Here is a 15,147-nt window from a genome sequence, read left to right as displayed (position 1 = left end):
TATTAGTAACAATTCAGCTATGACTTTCAGCAATTGTATTCTTGTCACCTACATTAATTATTTGAATTCTATCTAGAGTCACCAAGGTAGTCTTAAATGAAGCTGTTGTCTCCATTAGATAATGCTTAAACCATTCCACTGCCAGAAGAGACTAAATCCATGTATTATATTGATAATGTATCACAACTACCAAAATATCCAGTGCTGTCTTCTAAAACTTATTAAAAACATAACAAACACAAGTTGTAATTATCTATAGCACCCTAAACATGAACACTTTAAAGTCAGAAGTACCAAGCAAAAAGTGTCTATATATATCAAAGTAATAGATTACTTCATTACTTTGAGTAATCTCTCAACTATCATACCATTATATCTGCAACACTATAACTATGTCTAAAAACAGTTTAATTGGTTACAGAAACATGAGGCTTTCCGGTATGCTTTCTGACAAACTGTCCCAGACAAAATGGAAGAGCTGTGATGCGAGCTTAAATGAAGACATATTCTGTAGCAAAAAACAATAACAAAAAAAAAAACACACAAAAACACACACACACACACACAAAAAAAACCCAAAAAAAAAGTTATTTCCTGTAAGCAGATCTAGTTAGTAATTCTTTAAGAAGTTGGCAATATGCCTTTTCTCTGTGAGACATAGAAGCTGGTTTTGCTCTTTGCAGCCTACTCAGTAGAGATGTCTGACCACAGAAGCAGAGGAGAAGGAGGTGAGGAAGGGATTAGACTGGCCACTTTAAAGCTTTCTGATTACTGAAGGGTAGTTTAAGATGTCTGACAGTCTCAAAATGCTAATTTTCCAGTTTACTTCTAAAAAGTCTTTTTTTAAGGGAAAAAAGCCAATTCAACATAATTAAAATAATTCCCAGTGCTATGATAAATTTTCATGGAAAATTATAAAATTCATTTTCTTTTCAATGAACAATTGCACCCTTCCCTTATCTTTTATTTTTATTTCATTTCTTACATTTTTTTCATACTGAAACAATTATTTTCAGCTTTAAAAGAAACTACTCCAATATTTTTCTTCCGTGTTCCCATTTTACTGTAAATGTTATATTTCTGCTTCTTTCTGATCTAGTGTGAAAGGACGTTTCAAAATGTCCTGGACTTGTTGAAGCATTCAAATTCCACTTCTCAGCAAGACCTATTTGTAAGTAGTGGCAAAGATTCCCATTGATTTGTCTGCATGAGAAAGGCTAAAGGATGCTCTCTGCCACTTGCATCATCAATAGAAGTAAATCTGTATCATCCCAGTTTAAACTTCTTCCCCAGCAGGACTTTTAAATATGTTTGATTTAGCTGCTTCTCCTTCTCCTTTGCTCTTCTATATACATATTTTGTGTATAAGAGGGGAGCTAAAAAGAAGATGGGGAAGCAGGGTTATAATAGTCTGAGGAGCTTCCAGGGCAGGCTTCCAGGGCAGCTTTGCTGGCTCTTCTCTCCCTAGCAGCATCACCATGTCCTGCTTCGCCTTCCTCCTGAAATCATCATGCTCTTCAGATGTGGTCTTTCATTCTTGGCATTAGACATAATCCTCAGTTTGTCAGGTGTGTGTTCTGGCCTCTCCCATACACCTCTGTTTACTCTTCCTCCTGATGCCAGTCTGTTCCTCCCTTCTTCTCCATTCCTTTCCATGCTTCTTTTCTACATTTCCATCCTCTAATCCCAACTACAGTCCTTATGTGCTTTAAAAAAATGCCTCATAGCGTTCACTGTGCCTCCAAACCAATCTCATGATCTTATGGTTATAACTCTTGTTTTGCTTCCCCTTTCTGCTTCCTTTGTCTCCTGCCATTATGTCATTTCTATTCAGGCAGTCATCTCTTCTGGAAAGGGATTTTTCTTGTTCTCTGTTTTGCAAAGCACCTGGCATGTTTTTGATTCTGTCAAACAAATAATAACAACAGATATGAAATTGGCAGTGCAGCAGTATCCTGATATAAGGAAGTAATAGAGGCAAATTATACTATCATCGTCATTGCCATGTATACACCACTACTTGACAGAAAAGACTTGCTCACTCACTAGGTAAATATCAATAAACCCAAAGTTTCCCAAGCAGGTATCTCTAAGATGAAGGAAATGTAGTTGTGCTTCATGTTGTTTCTTAATGATCCAAAAGGTTATACTTGATGACTTCAGTATTTAAAATAAAGGAGGTAAATGAGTGAGGTGCAGTTTATTGGATGGGTGTTTGGGTACTAAATTAAGGGCAGGAAAAAGATCTTGATAACTCTTTAAAACAGAGAAGCAGGAAAAGAGTGGGATGGGTGTGTAATTCAATTATACCTCTGCTTAATTAAAAAAGATACATGTGGTATGTAGCTTCTAGCATATAAACTAACAAGGTAGAATCTCCTTTAACCTGTTACTATCAGAAGCTCCCAGTACTGCTGAACAATCTTATAAAATACTTTAACTGACTTGTCTTAGCCATAACATGATACTAGCTATCTCAAGACAATGTTTATGTTATTTATGTTACCAAAAAAACACCCACAAAGAAAAATAAGAGGAAAGAAAACGATGTACATTTTACTGTATTTTTTGTGGCAGATTGGCCATGTGAAATCTCTAAAACAATATAGCTTTAGGACTAATGGATTTAGGCCAGGATTTAATAAAAAATATTATACACATGGTTAGCAATCTCTTAACTAAATTATTTGAAAATTCCCGAGAGAAAAGCAATCTTTTACAAACTCCAAGACAAGCCAATGTAGTGCTAATACTAAAGAAAAATAAACCAGCAGAGGAATGTCCCCCTGCCATACCAATCAATATCCTTACAGCTTCTTCTGAAATAGTATATGTTATTCTGTCACAAGGATTAGATTACTTAAGGTGTGAATCACAGGGAAGATACTTATTCAAGACAAGAACATTATTAATACATTGTAACATGCAATACATCTCTGTCACCACACTGGACAAAATGGGAGGAGATGTTTTATGAAAAGGATCTGACAATATTAATAGCCATAATGTCTAAGCTATAGCCAAAAGAAAAAAAAAAACACCAACAAAAACAACAAGCAAACAAATAAACAAACAAAAAAACAGCTATAGGAAGCAAGATCAGGTTTTTGGGTTTTTTTGCACCTGCCCTTTGAAAGCCCAGTAATGCAAGGAATGTGTGAGAAAAGAGTGCAGCAAAAAAAAACTCTGAGAGAAACCCTTTTTAAAAAGATTTTTTTTTCTTTTTTGACTACATTTTTTGTACTATTTAGAAGGCAAGTAAGTCTTTGAATTATTAAAAATGATTGACATGTGAATTTATTCAAAGTTTAAGGCAACTAGTAGTCACAAATAGCACTTAGATACATAGGTATTTTAAAACCTCAGGTTATATTTATATTGGCAGTCTGTCTACTGACTTTTTTTGATCAGCATCAGGGTGAAGGCCTCTGGACTGACTGATTCATGGGATAATTTATGTATACCCTGTACTTCCTGGCTTTACTTTGGCTTGCACCTGGCTGTCATTGCAAAGTACTACTTTCTCTAGAGCAGAGACCAAGCACAAGCTAACAAGGATGAAACTTCAACAAATGGGACTTGAGAATCCCTGTGTGACATGTGATAAATCAATTTGATTATTTCTTTGCATTTTTACAACCAAGCTATTCATCTTCACTGTGCTTCATTTCTAGCTGCCCTCATGCCCAATGTCATTCCAGGCCTACTTCCCTCAGAAGATACAGCAATCAAAAAACGAAATTCAAGAAACTACAGGCCAAAGACCATGGCTAAACTAGCTGATAGGGGCTTCAGTTCTTTGTTGAGACAGCTTTATGGTCAGATTTAGTAGTCATTTATCCAGGTTCTGGTGCATTCTGAGACCATACTTGTATTCAATAACAAGACAGAACCAGCACATGAATGAACTTCTACTTGAATCCTAGCTCCATAGAAAGGAAACCATATGCAAACTTGTACTTAGCATACTTAGGAGGATATGCTAACATATATTCCAGCATCAAATCTGCATGTGTCCTGAAGAAGTATTTTCTGGGATTTGTAGCCTCAAACCTTCACTGAAAGTAGATGCTTAACTTCATCCTTCAGCAGAAAATACATTAAATAAGGGATCAAAGAGATTACATATATTTTGTCTAAAATTTGAGAAATAGTAGAATGATGTAGGAAAGCCCAGACTCGTGGTGCCTGAAGTCCAAGATATTAGCTCTTCTAGGACATGACAGGTTGCTCAAACTCTTCTATGAAAAAACTCCAATTTCCTTAGAACATAAGGCTACTTGTTTCCAGAAAAGTGGACTAAGCACCAATTTCAGAGTAAGATGGAGGGGATTTCTGAAAGGGAAAAGTGTTTCAGGAAGGGAAGAGACTGTACAGTGCAGGAAAGAATTTTGGAGGTAATGTCCTGCCTGTGGAGCATCTTGCCCAGCCTCATCAACTTTTTTTCAGGCTGCAGCTCCAGGTGTTTGGCAATGTGTGCATGCCTACAGAGACTCACCCTTCCCACATGTTGCCTTTTTCATATCATCCCACAGCCCAAAGCTATAGGATCAGTCTTATGCTTACTGTGCATTTTTCACCCAAAAACCATGTAAAATTTCACTGCGTCCTCAGAATAAGAGTAGGCCATTCCTCAAATCACAAAAATTAGTGAGCTTTCCTAGAAACAGAGCTAGAAGGATGCCAGAGAAGTGTTAACATTTCCATCATCTATGTATCCTGAACTGTGCTTAGCTACAATTCAGCTGTCAATAAGGGAAGTCCATCATGGTGTTCTGGTGTTTACAATATAGAAGGAGAGAAAGTGAATTCAGTAGAAGCTATACATGACATGTAAGAGATATGTCCATACTTTCACAAAATGGCTTCTCCCAATTTACAACATATCCATCTGCTTGCTAGAACTAAACTAACGCAGACTTCCACCACCAAAAGTCCTTAAATAGGAAAACAGCATTAATGTGATAAACTTATGGTTTAAGCTTTACCAACTATAACATTCTGTTGTGCAAAAGTATGCTGCAAAGGCTCAATGACACATGCAGATGCATAACTGTATGCTTTCTGTTCTTCTGATATCTAAAGTGATGCACTGTTAATTTAGACTTGATAATTCAACCTTTAATGTCATGCAGCAACTTGTGAAAGCATAATGAAATATGCAATAGCATTCTACTAGGATTTTTAATTTAAGTAACTCGACAACATCAGATGCTAAATAAAAAATTCAGGTTTACACAATCCTATTTCAGAATACAAGTATAAAAATTGTGTTAGCTGCTTTGAAGGCTGACTTTACAGGTATTCTTTTTTTCCCCATAATTATTAAGCAACACTGAGAACAGGTAATAGTTCTAGAAAATACTTTTAAATTAGAAATGTAATTTTAGTATAAATTATGATTTTTCTTTTTCAACAAATAATTCAAAAGCAGATAGCACAAATAAAGTATTAGTTCTCATATCACTTTCCATATGACTGCCATTAATCCATAAAGAGGTAAGTCCTTCCTCCTACTGCCCCGAAACAGTCCTCTCACCACACGTTTTGATTTGTGCCATTCAGCTCTCTCCACACGTGGACTTTTCTGTCAGTGGGAAGATGTGTACATTATTTTGAACATACTCCATTAGCTCATATAAAGGATGTTACTGAGCATCTTACTTGTAAGCCTAGCTGATTCACCTCTTATCTGTTCCCCTCCCCACTCCCACATACACACACACACACTTTCTGGGTTTTGTTTTGACCAGCACTATTGACTTCTGCACCTAGAACATGGCAATCATCTCCTTCCCTGATTTCTGGTCATAGAAGGAGATGTAGGAAACCTACCAGCAGTACCCAACATGTGCACAGTTGGTGGCTGTTTTAAAGAGGAAGAGAACAAAAGAGAAGGGTATGGAGCACCTGCATGCTCAGTCCTGATAAATTGTCTAATGGCATTTATAATCACTAGGCTATGAAATGTTTGTCCCTCACTGCCCACTTCTACTTAATCCTCAGTGAAGTGTGAGTACTGCTAGTTATTAATGACTCATGCCAGCTGGGGAGAATTTGAACTGTTTTCCCTCCTCATGGCTGGGGAAACACTCTTCATTTCCAGAGGCATCTCTGCACAAAGTAACAAAAGCAGAAACCTGGAAAGACTTTGGTGTCATGATGCTCAATAACTACCCCAAGAAAGTTACATCTTGAGGACTGGAAAGCACAACCCCATGCTAGGCAAGGAATATGATGAGATTGGAAGCAATGTAAGACTGAGATTTGCAACAAGACTATCTGGGATAGTTTTGCCAGCAAGTAGGAAGCACCAAAAAGGATTTATCTTTTGCACAAGTTTAGGTAATTTAGGCATTGACACAATTATTTCTCTTGAAAAGAATATTACAAAGAAATGCTAGAAAGCTTTTTGTTTTAATTCTTTCCCTCCACATCCCTACCCTTGGCAGTGGATGAGCTAGAATAGGTAGGGAAGTAATATAATAAGGTGCATACTTTATCCTCAGAAGAGCAAAGAATCAGTTGGCCATACTACTGAGGCCCAACAACATTAAAAGAGAACCCTTATTAGGAATCCCTTTCAGTGCCTTGCTGAGCCAGCTTCTTCCTGCAGGCAAACGATGTGGATTTGAACCTAGTGCAGTCTTTACTTTTTCTCCAGTAGACTGGTAGAAACGCTGGCTACTAGGAATGAAGACATTTTTATTTTGTTTAGGGTAATATAAGAGAGGTATTCAGTTAAAAGAGACAGTAGTGAGTCCTGGGATGAGACAGACTGAGGGCAAGGATTCTTCACTGCAAGGATCCTGAAAGAGAAATAAAAATATTGCCCGCATCAGCTGCAGGCTTTCTCAGCCTCTCTGTTCCCACTTCACCTTACCCAATCTTGTCTCAACTCATCTTACTTTTCCACTGACTCCATATGGAAGCACCACTGCTGCCAAGATCAAACTAAATAGCAAGATTAATAGAGAACATCTTCTACCCAGAATGCTCCATTATTTGGTAGCTAGCATATTTTATGAGGTATAAACACTATACATACAGACTATCCAGTATTATGAAGATGATAGACCCATCTCTTTCTGAATCAGATCCTAGTCACCATCTAAAGAACATAATTTTGAAATGGCCTTCAGGAAGTATCTGGATTAATTTTCTAAGTTTATTTCTGGCAAATCAGATTTCTCACACTATTTATTATGTTCAATCTTAGTGGAAGAATACATTTAATTTAAAACTATGACTGAAAAGGAGATGCTGCAGAGAACTAATCTGAGACTGCTTCACAGTCATATTCTCAAACTGTACATACACAATGTATGTGTATACATTCTTGGCATAAGTTGTTGGTCCCTGAGGAAAAGAAACTGAAATGTTTTCCAGCAGACATCTTAAAAATGGACAAGTAGCCCTCAAGTAAGCCAGTGGAAGCTGGCATAGTGAAACAGGTTGAATGATAGTCAAGAAATTGCCAGAGTAATGTCTCTACAGACAAGATGTGAGAGATCAACATAGATACTTTTTGTAACTCTTCAGTCTAGCCTCTTTTCAAGCCAATTTTGGATGTTCTATTAAAATATATGTGTGCTTTTTCCTCTTTGTGAGACTCCATATTTGGAGCAGGAACTTTGTTTCTTAATCTGCAAGACAAATGTGTGTATTTCATGGTAATTTTAAGGAAAAAAACAGAAAACAATTGATATTGCACATGATCAACTTAACTGATTCCTCAGTACTCCTCCTATTATTTATTTATTTATTTTTGGCAGAAAAGCGGAAGGTTTTGTCATGGACTTGGGACTCTATATTATTGAAATAGCTTGGAGTCCAGGAACTCTAATATCACCATCATACATAAAACATTGAGTTTAAGCTTTGAGCGTGTTTTCCAGTGCAAGCCATGCTATGATTCATAAAGTGAACTCTGAGCTGTAGTTTTTCATTATTGGTAATTATTATTAGCAGCATAGTTCTACAATTGGTTACTTGGCTCAATTAAATACAGAAGCCTTGGTCGATAGATGAATAGTTTTTCTGTTCCTGATTTAGCTCCTCTGGCACTAGGAATTATGTCTTGTTTTGTCCAAGATTCATTTGGCTGGCTACATAATTTTCGCTTGGTTGTATACCACCTTTTTTTTTCATAGGCTATCAAGGTGTCAACTATTTTTTGACTTGTGGTTCTTTTTTGGTCACTAATTAGACATTCCGTGCATCCAATTTGTACCGTATCAGTTCAAAACCCTGTTATCATTACACTAGACTTAAAGAAGATTATACCAAAACCTTCTGAGAGTAAATATCATCAGAGTTTATTTTATTTGCAGGTTTTTAATGTAAAATTCTCCTTTCATGTCTCCTTCAAGTCTGCTTGAATGAGCTGCATATTACCAGTTCCTTTCCCATCTGCCTCAATTTAGTCTCTTTGACAAATTCCAATCTGGCCTGAGGAAAAATCAGAGTACTAAAACCATTACACACTAGATTATTACATATATTTTAGTATCAGCATCTCTCTACTTAAACAAAAACCTCAACATTCTTTAACTCCACTGCCAGCAATGTTTTGCAGAGCCTTCTGACTTAGACATGCTGAATGGCTTTACACTCCTCTGTTTTCAATCCCTTTCTTCATCAGCCTTTCATCATGTCGGTAGACATAACCTACATAGTGTCTACAGCACATAAAATCAACTTCATCCTTTTCACTTTCAAAGTGTCTGACCCTTGCCCATCCTAAACATGCACTCAGAATTTCACAGATATCAGAGACATACTAATTTTGTGTCTCAGCTTGTCTCAACAGGATTTACGTTAATGTATGTGTTAATTATTCTAACTTTAGAATCTTCCAAAAGCTAATCCAGAGAACAAAAATTCCCACAAATGTAGCTTGTATTCTGCCACTACTCTTTTGTTAGAATATTGCAGATTTTATGTGTATGGTGTAATCCGTTACATTTTTAAAGCACTGTGAAATGTGTTACAAAAATGGTGAGCACAGTCTTACTTTGGGTTTCACAGATTACTTGTTTTTTTAAATTTCTTTTTGTGTGTTTTTTTTTCCCCAAACCTTTGTATGCCCCTCACCTTGTCCTTTTTGCAGGAAATTTGCTTTTTTTTTTTCCAAGTAGATAGAAAGGTTACACTATGCAAACAATGAAGATCTTTGTTTAAAAGTAACTGTTGGCTAAGTTGGACAGTCCTTAAGGAGATAGGAGAGAAAATATAGGTAGCTGCCCAGAATTTCTTGTTTTACTAGAAATTAGTTTGACAACAACACCTGTGAGTAGCCTTTTGGATCCCAAATCTATCATCTGGAAGTCCATTCCAAGTTAGTGGGAAGTGAGGCACTGTCACAGGTTGCCCAGAGAAGCTGTGGATGCCTCATCCCTAGAGGGATGGACAGGTTGGATGGAGCCATGGGCAACCTGATCTGGTAGGGGGCGGCTCTACCTATGGCAGGGGGTTGGAACTGGATGATCTTTGATGTCCCTTCCAACTCAAAGCTATTCTATGATTCTCCGAAAATTCCCTTATTTCTACATATTAGTAAATTCATACAGTACAATTCTAAAAGGTTCTGAACATGCACAATTCCCATCGTGCTACTAGCTCAGCAAATCACAGCATGCCTGAATAGCCCTCTGGTACCTGCTGCCAGTATTACTGTTACACAAGAATTTGTATTCTGCTTGGCCTTATCATTCTGTCTGGGAACTTCCACAAACATTAAAAATGATACTTGTCCAGAAAAACCCATGAAACACAAAAAACAAATAAACAACAACAAAATAAAACCCCATCATCATAAAACAAACACTGAACAAGTTATGAGCATATGAGTTTCTAATTGTATGCAGGGAAATAATGAATAAAGGATAAAAATGTTAGCTCCCATATATCACATATATATACTTTTAAGGGTGGAATGACTCTTTTTGACTGAGTTGGCATCTACACCTCCCACACAGCCAGTGGACTGCCTCATGCTATTACTTGGCAGAAAAGTGCCAGATGAACCTGTCCCTGTGTCAGGGAGTCTCAGCATCACTTGGCATTATGACTGTAGTGACACAATCACTGTATTGGTAGTAACTTGAAAGTCGCAGAACTGAAATCATTCTTAAAATTGCTATATATAAATTATTTAGAAAAGTAAGGACAAATTATTATCTTTTTTTTATTTCAACTACTAACCAATAAATGTAAAAAAAAAAAACAACAACAGAATAAAAATAGACCCCTTCATCCCACATTAGAGCAATAGTTTTTGTAACATTCGAAACAGTGGAAACTATTTACCGTATATTATGATTAGTGGAGAAAAGCAAATTTAATTTAAAATAATTCTTTGAAACTCCCTAAGTGGATGCCAGATGACTCCAGCTTAAACAAATATTAAAAACTCATTCTAAATGGAGAAAAATACAGACAAAGCTCAATTATTGAGATATTAAGGGCAACATTCAATTTTAGACACATTTAAGCATCTTTGCCTCCTGGAGATTTTTACATGACATTTTTTTAGATAAACATGGTTTTGCAAACAGCAACTATCATATCTGATCACATAACCTCTGGACTGAAGCAGTATGCCAGCAAATATTTCTCATTATTTAAAGTCTTAAATAACTGTTATTTACTAGGCAGGTCTTCCTCAGAACAATCACAAAATAAATCAAGAATTAATACCCATATACAAAAAGCATTTAGATGACCTGTTACAAATCTCTGAAGAAAAAAAATAACAAAATAACAACCGTAAAAACAACAAACCCTCTCTCTGTGATAAAGCCTAGTTTACATACATTCTGGGACCTACTAGTAGTAGAGGAGCTGCCTTTCAACAACATTCAGTTTCTAGAGGAAACTCTGTAGCAGCTGAGGATATATAGGGTAAGAATCACATAATTTTAAATATCTAGACATTAGATGCCTAAACTAAGCTAATCATCTGGATTCCCTCTGGAGGTAATGGAGATAAGCATTCCCAGAGGGAGATTCATCCTGCTTGCCTCAGGCATCTTTCTTTTAGATGCTTATAGATGGATAAAGTCAAGGAATATCAACCTCACTGGCAGCCTGATATTGTCTTGTTTAGCAATGCACAATACCCTAGTTCAATGGAATTAAGCCAGAACTGAGCTCAGTTCTTTGTTTCATCATTTAGCCTTTAATTCTCCCTCCCGACTTTATTTTCAGTTCTCATGAACACCAACTGTCTCTGGCGCTTCTTCTTACACTGGACTATGTTTTTGTGAAACCTGGGGAACTGAAATCAGCATCAATATATTGCTGCTCTACCAGTTTAAATCCTTTAACATGCATGTGCTCTAAACTGCAATAATGTTCTGAACAGATAGATAGGATAGGAATATTGGTATTGATTGTGCTTTCTGGGTCTACTCTACCACTTTCAAATGCATAAAAAACTGTGGCAACTTTAAGGCAGTCAAGGTATATAGACGAATGATAAAATATATTTATTATTCAAAGTAGGTGGCTTAAACCAAACAAGGAAAAATCAGGAAGAAATAACATTAGGGCCCTCACTCTTACATGTGTGAGTCTAGGTCACCACACATGCTTTGAGGCCTCTGTGCTTCAGAACATTGAACAGGTTCTCAGGGTGAAGCCTGGCCTCAACTCTCTTTCATTTAGGGTTTGTGGGTTCTCAGCAATACCAGCACTGCTGCATCACACCTGGAAACACCAAGCCCTTAGGAACATTAGCCAAGGTTTGTAAGGAAGCAGGTGTCTGAACTCAGACTCCTAAATTTACAGTTAGGTGCCTAAAGCAGCAGCAAAACTGACAAGCACCCTGTGCAGTTGCTCACAGATGCTCACCCCAGTAGTGAGGCACTTAGCATTAGTTATAACACAAAACAAATGCGTATTAATTACAAGTGTTCCAATGGCAACTGCAAGTGCCTTGGCCAAGCGGTTGCATGCACTCCTTTCAACGGTGGGCATGCAGTCTACTCTGCATCTTAATTCTATAGCATTTTCAGAAAATCCATTTTAATAGTTAAAAAAAAATTGAACGGTATACATGAAAATAACTCAAGTTCTACTGAATGACAATCTAATATGAAATAAGAATATTCACCTTTTTTTCTTACTCTGCCCAAATCCAGGCAATAAATTAGGCTTCTCAGCATGACTGTAAAGTGCTGTGAATTGTATAAACAATCATATATGGACACTGAAAAATAACCCTTATGCACATTGCATTATAGTTCCAAAAATATATTTACAGTCTATTACAAAGATTACAAATGGAAGTGTCTACATAACGGGATTATTCTAATTAAAAGCTTTTTACAGATTTTCTTCAACAAAGGCAAGGGGACAAAATTGGTGTAACCAAACTGATTTTTCTAATGAAACAAATAAATAAAATGACAAATATAACTGTACAGTGATCAAAAAAGGGGTTCAAAAAAGGAGGAAAAAATTATGCATTTAAGTTTTTGATAACTATCTTTGGTCCTAAATGTGGGAAAACACATTATGTAGCACTGAATATACATGTTTGTTTGTGATGCTCTGCAAGTAAAATAGAAAAATATAGTGCATTTTCAATGTATCCAGAGCTCACTACACAAATGTGTATACAAAACAAGACAGTATAAATAAAATTTACAAGTTTTACAAAGGAAAATTTACAGGGTTTTTCATTTGTTTTTATTTTTTTTGTGTGGATGCCCACATTATCAAACAAGACCAATTTATGACTGATCCCTGGGATCCTTCTCTATCAAAATCAATATAAGCAGCCCAATTCTCTTTGGAAGTACAGCATTTCACTGTTGGGATAGTTCACAATTTTCAGAATTTTGTAAAGCATTTCTCTCTGCTTCATATTCATTCCTGCTATATCTGTGAAGACACACTTTGTTATTGCTTATGGTTAATCAAACAAAATACATATGTAAATAAATGGTGTAAAAAGATATTCCATTGAGCAAATACTCTTATATCTGTGCTCCTGATGAATGACTGCTCTGTCTGTGTGAGTACAAACACACGTCTGATCAGAGCAGTAAAAGCTTGTACAAAACCTGGAAATTCTGAACTGCCCCTTGCCTCATGCTCTATGGTTCTAATATAAAATCTATGTCCTTACTCTCACAGCTGGACTGCATTCAACTTAAATTCATACAAAATATATGCCGGCTATTTCTCTCAGATTTGCTAATGCAAAACATTGAAAAAAAATGTGATGTGCTCAGATTAAATGGTTTAGGTAACACTGGAGAACTGCACCTATGTTCTGAGACACTCCTACAATCACTTGTCCATTCAGTGTAGTGCCTCAGCAGGTTTACAGCTGTAGATCTACATCTTAGAATATATTTCGCCATTTAAATCATCTTGCAAACAATTTGCTAAAAGTGCCTAGAACTACGTAGGGGTCATTATTGCTTTTCTTTCTTTTTTATTTTTTTTTGTCTTTTATTTTCTTTTAAAAGATAGTATATGTGTAACCTTTAAAAAATTCTTTAAAAAATATCAGAGCTCTTGGCAACTTGCATTTTCCTGACTCCCTGCCAATTAGCTAGTCATGTCAATACGGTGCTGATTTAACAAAAGTAAATGGCACGAAAGGATACCAAAGTTGGGACAGATATACACTGCTTGGTCATGCTTCTTAAATCTCTAGGAACTCAAATAATCCTTCAGAGGTACCCAGTGTAGTAATGTGTCATAGAATTAGCACTAAAAAGGTCCAAAGATATAAACATCATACTAAAAGAAAGTCTTTATGAAGAATAAACACAAATGATTAAAAAAAGATTCAGAAATCACAGATTTAAGGAAAATATTTTGTTGAATTCAACAATAATATCATGATTTTATCTGACAAATATATTCTTTTTTAAATTTTTATGTACATTTAAAAAGTCTATTAGATAAAAAGGAGGTTAGAGAGCTCAAGGTGTTTGTATGTTTATTCAGGTAGTACTTTGTTTATTGTCACTGCTGTTTTCCTTGCCACCACTGGTGGATCCTAATTCCCTTTTCATAAATTCTGGTGGCACTTAGGAGTTCAAGTCTGTAGGTGCTTCTTGTAGCTCTTCTATTCACTGCAGGAAGGACCCAGGAAATCAAGTGTCTTCTAGTAGCACTTCATATATACTGAAGGCCAGTGCTGTTCTCTCAGTCTGTCACCTCCCTCATAAGGGAGAAATGTCTATCACACTTGGATGCCAGTGCCGTGTAAATGTAGCATTTGTGCTCTCATAGTCTGAATGCTGCTCATGATTTTCTTTTGATGACCAACCAACGTGATCCCTAAACTCATCACATCCCTGGAGAAGACAAATGCGTACATTGTTAATTTTTCAACTTAGACTGCTGCTGTATGGTAATCAATTGTGAGTCAAAGCTACATAGTGGTGTGGGCTACAGGTTTCTAACATTAAAGCTATTCTGGAACCTCAGCTCAGTACTGTAAAGTCCATATAGACCTTCAGTGACAAGTGCAATTGCATGGCATATGTCATGTAATTACACTGCCTTGTGTCTCCACATTTGAGATTGAGGTTTTGCACTACGATAATAATTTATTGTGGCTTTTAAGGACACCCAAAGGAAGAGACACTTCTCTTGTAAAATACTTTGGGAAACTTTTAAGATAAAGTTATGTTTAAACACAAGATTTGGGAGGTTACATTCTGCTTCCTAAAGAGATGTCTAGTGAAAACCTTTGCATAGTGACCCATACCCATCATGCAAATGAAAGAGGACCAGCTGTTTCAATTCCATCACCAGTAATGCTACTGATCCACTATCTTTTGGGCTCTGGTGGCAGTTCTCAGGCTATAGGCTGAGGTCCCCAGTATTACCAGGTAGATAAGAGTGGGGCTGGAAGCTTGAGAATATTGTTTCAAACTTGTTTAGAAAAACACTGCTCTATATAAGGTATTGCGAGTGATTGGCTAATACCAGAATAAGAACTTTGTTTTCAGGGAGTCAAGAAGAACTGTTTAAGACAGCAGTGCCAATACTGGCCATGCTTGCCTTCAGAAAACTGTTTTGCTTCTATAGACCTTTATCCTAATGAAAAGTTATTTCCTGAAGGACAAAGACAGCCCCCAGCCAATTAGAAGAAAGATCCACATCTTCCTAGTA

The 15,147-nt window shown here is 36.5% G+C and overlaps 1 protein-coding gene across 4 annotated transcripts in view; it reads right to left on the bottom strand.

Annotated features, from left to right (window-relative positions):
• Positions 959-15,147, bottom strand: part of EPHA7 (EPH receptor A7) — a 161,282-nt gene continuing 147,093 nt past the window's right edge. For 2 of the 4 annotated variants that reach the window (XM_021392355.1, XM_021392353.1), the window contains one exon: positions 959-1,904. In XM_021392355.1, the coding sequence (XP_021248030.1) occupies positions 1,709-1,904 (196 nt within the window). In that variant the 3' untranslated portion in view covers positions 959-1,708. Of the gene's footprint in view, positions 1,905-10,253; positions 14,325-15,147 lie in introns of those variants that run through there. The other 2 variants (XM_021392351.1, XM_021392352.1) reach the window with 1 other exon arrangement.

Source organism: Numida meleagris, chromosome 3 (assembly GCF_002078875.1).
Source record: "Numida meleagris isolate 19003 breed g44 Domestic line chromosome 3, NumMel1.0, whole genome shotgun sequence".
In the NCBI taxonomy this organism is placed as follows: Eukaryota; Metazoa; Chordata; class Aves; order Galliformes; family Numididae; genus Numida; species Numida meleagris.
The sequence above is the reverse complement of the archived record's forward strand: the minus strand, read 5'-3'. Positions and strand labels throughout refer to the sequence as shown.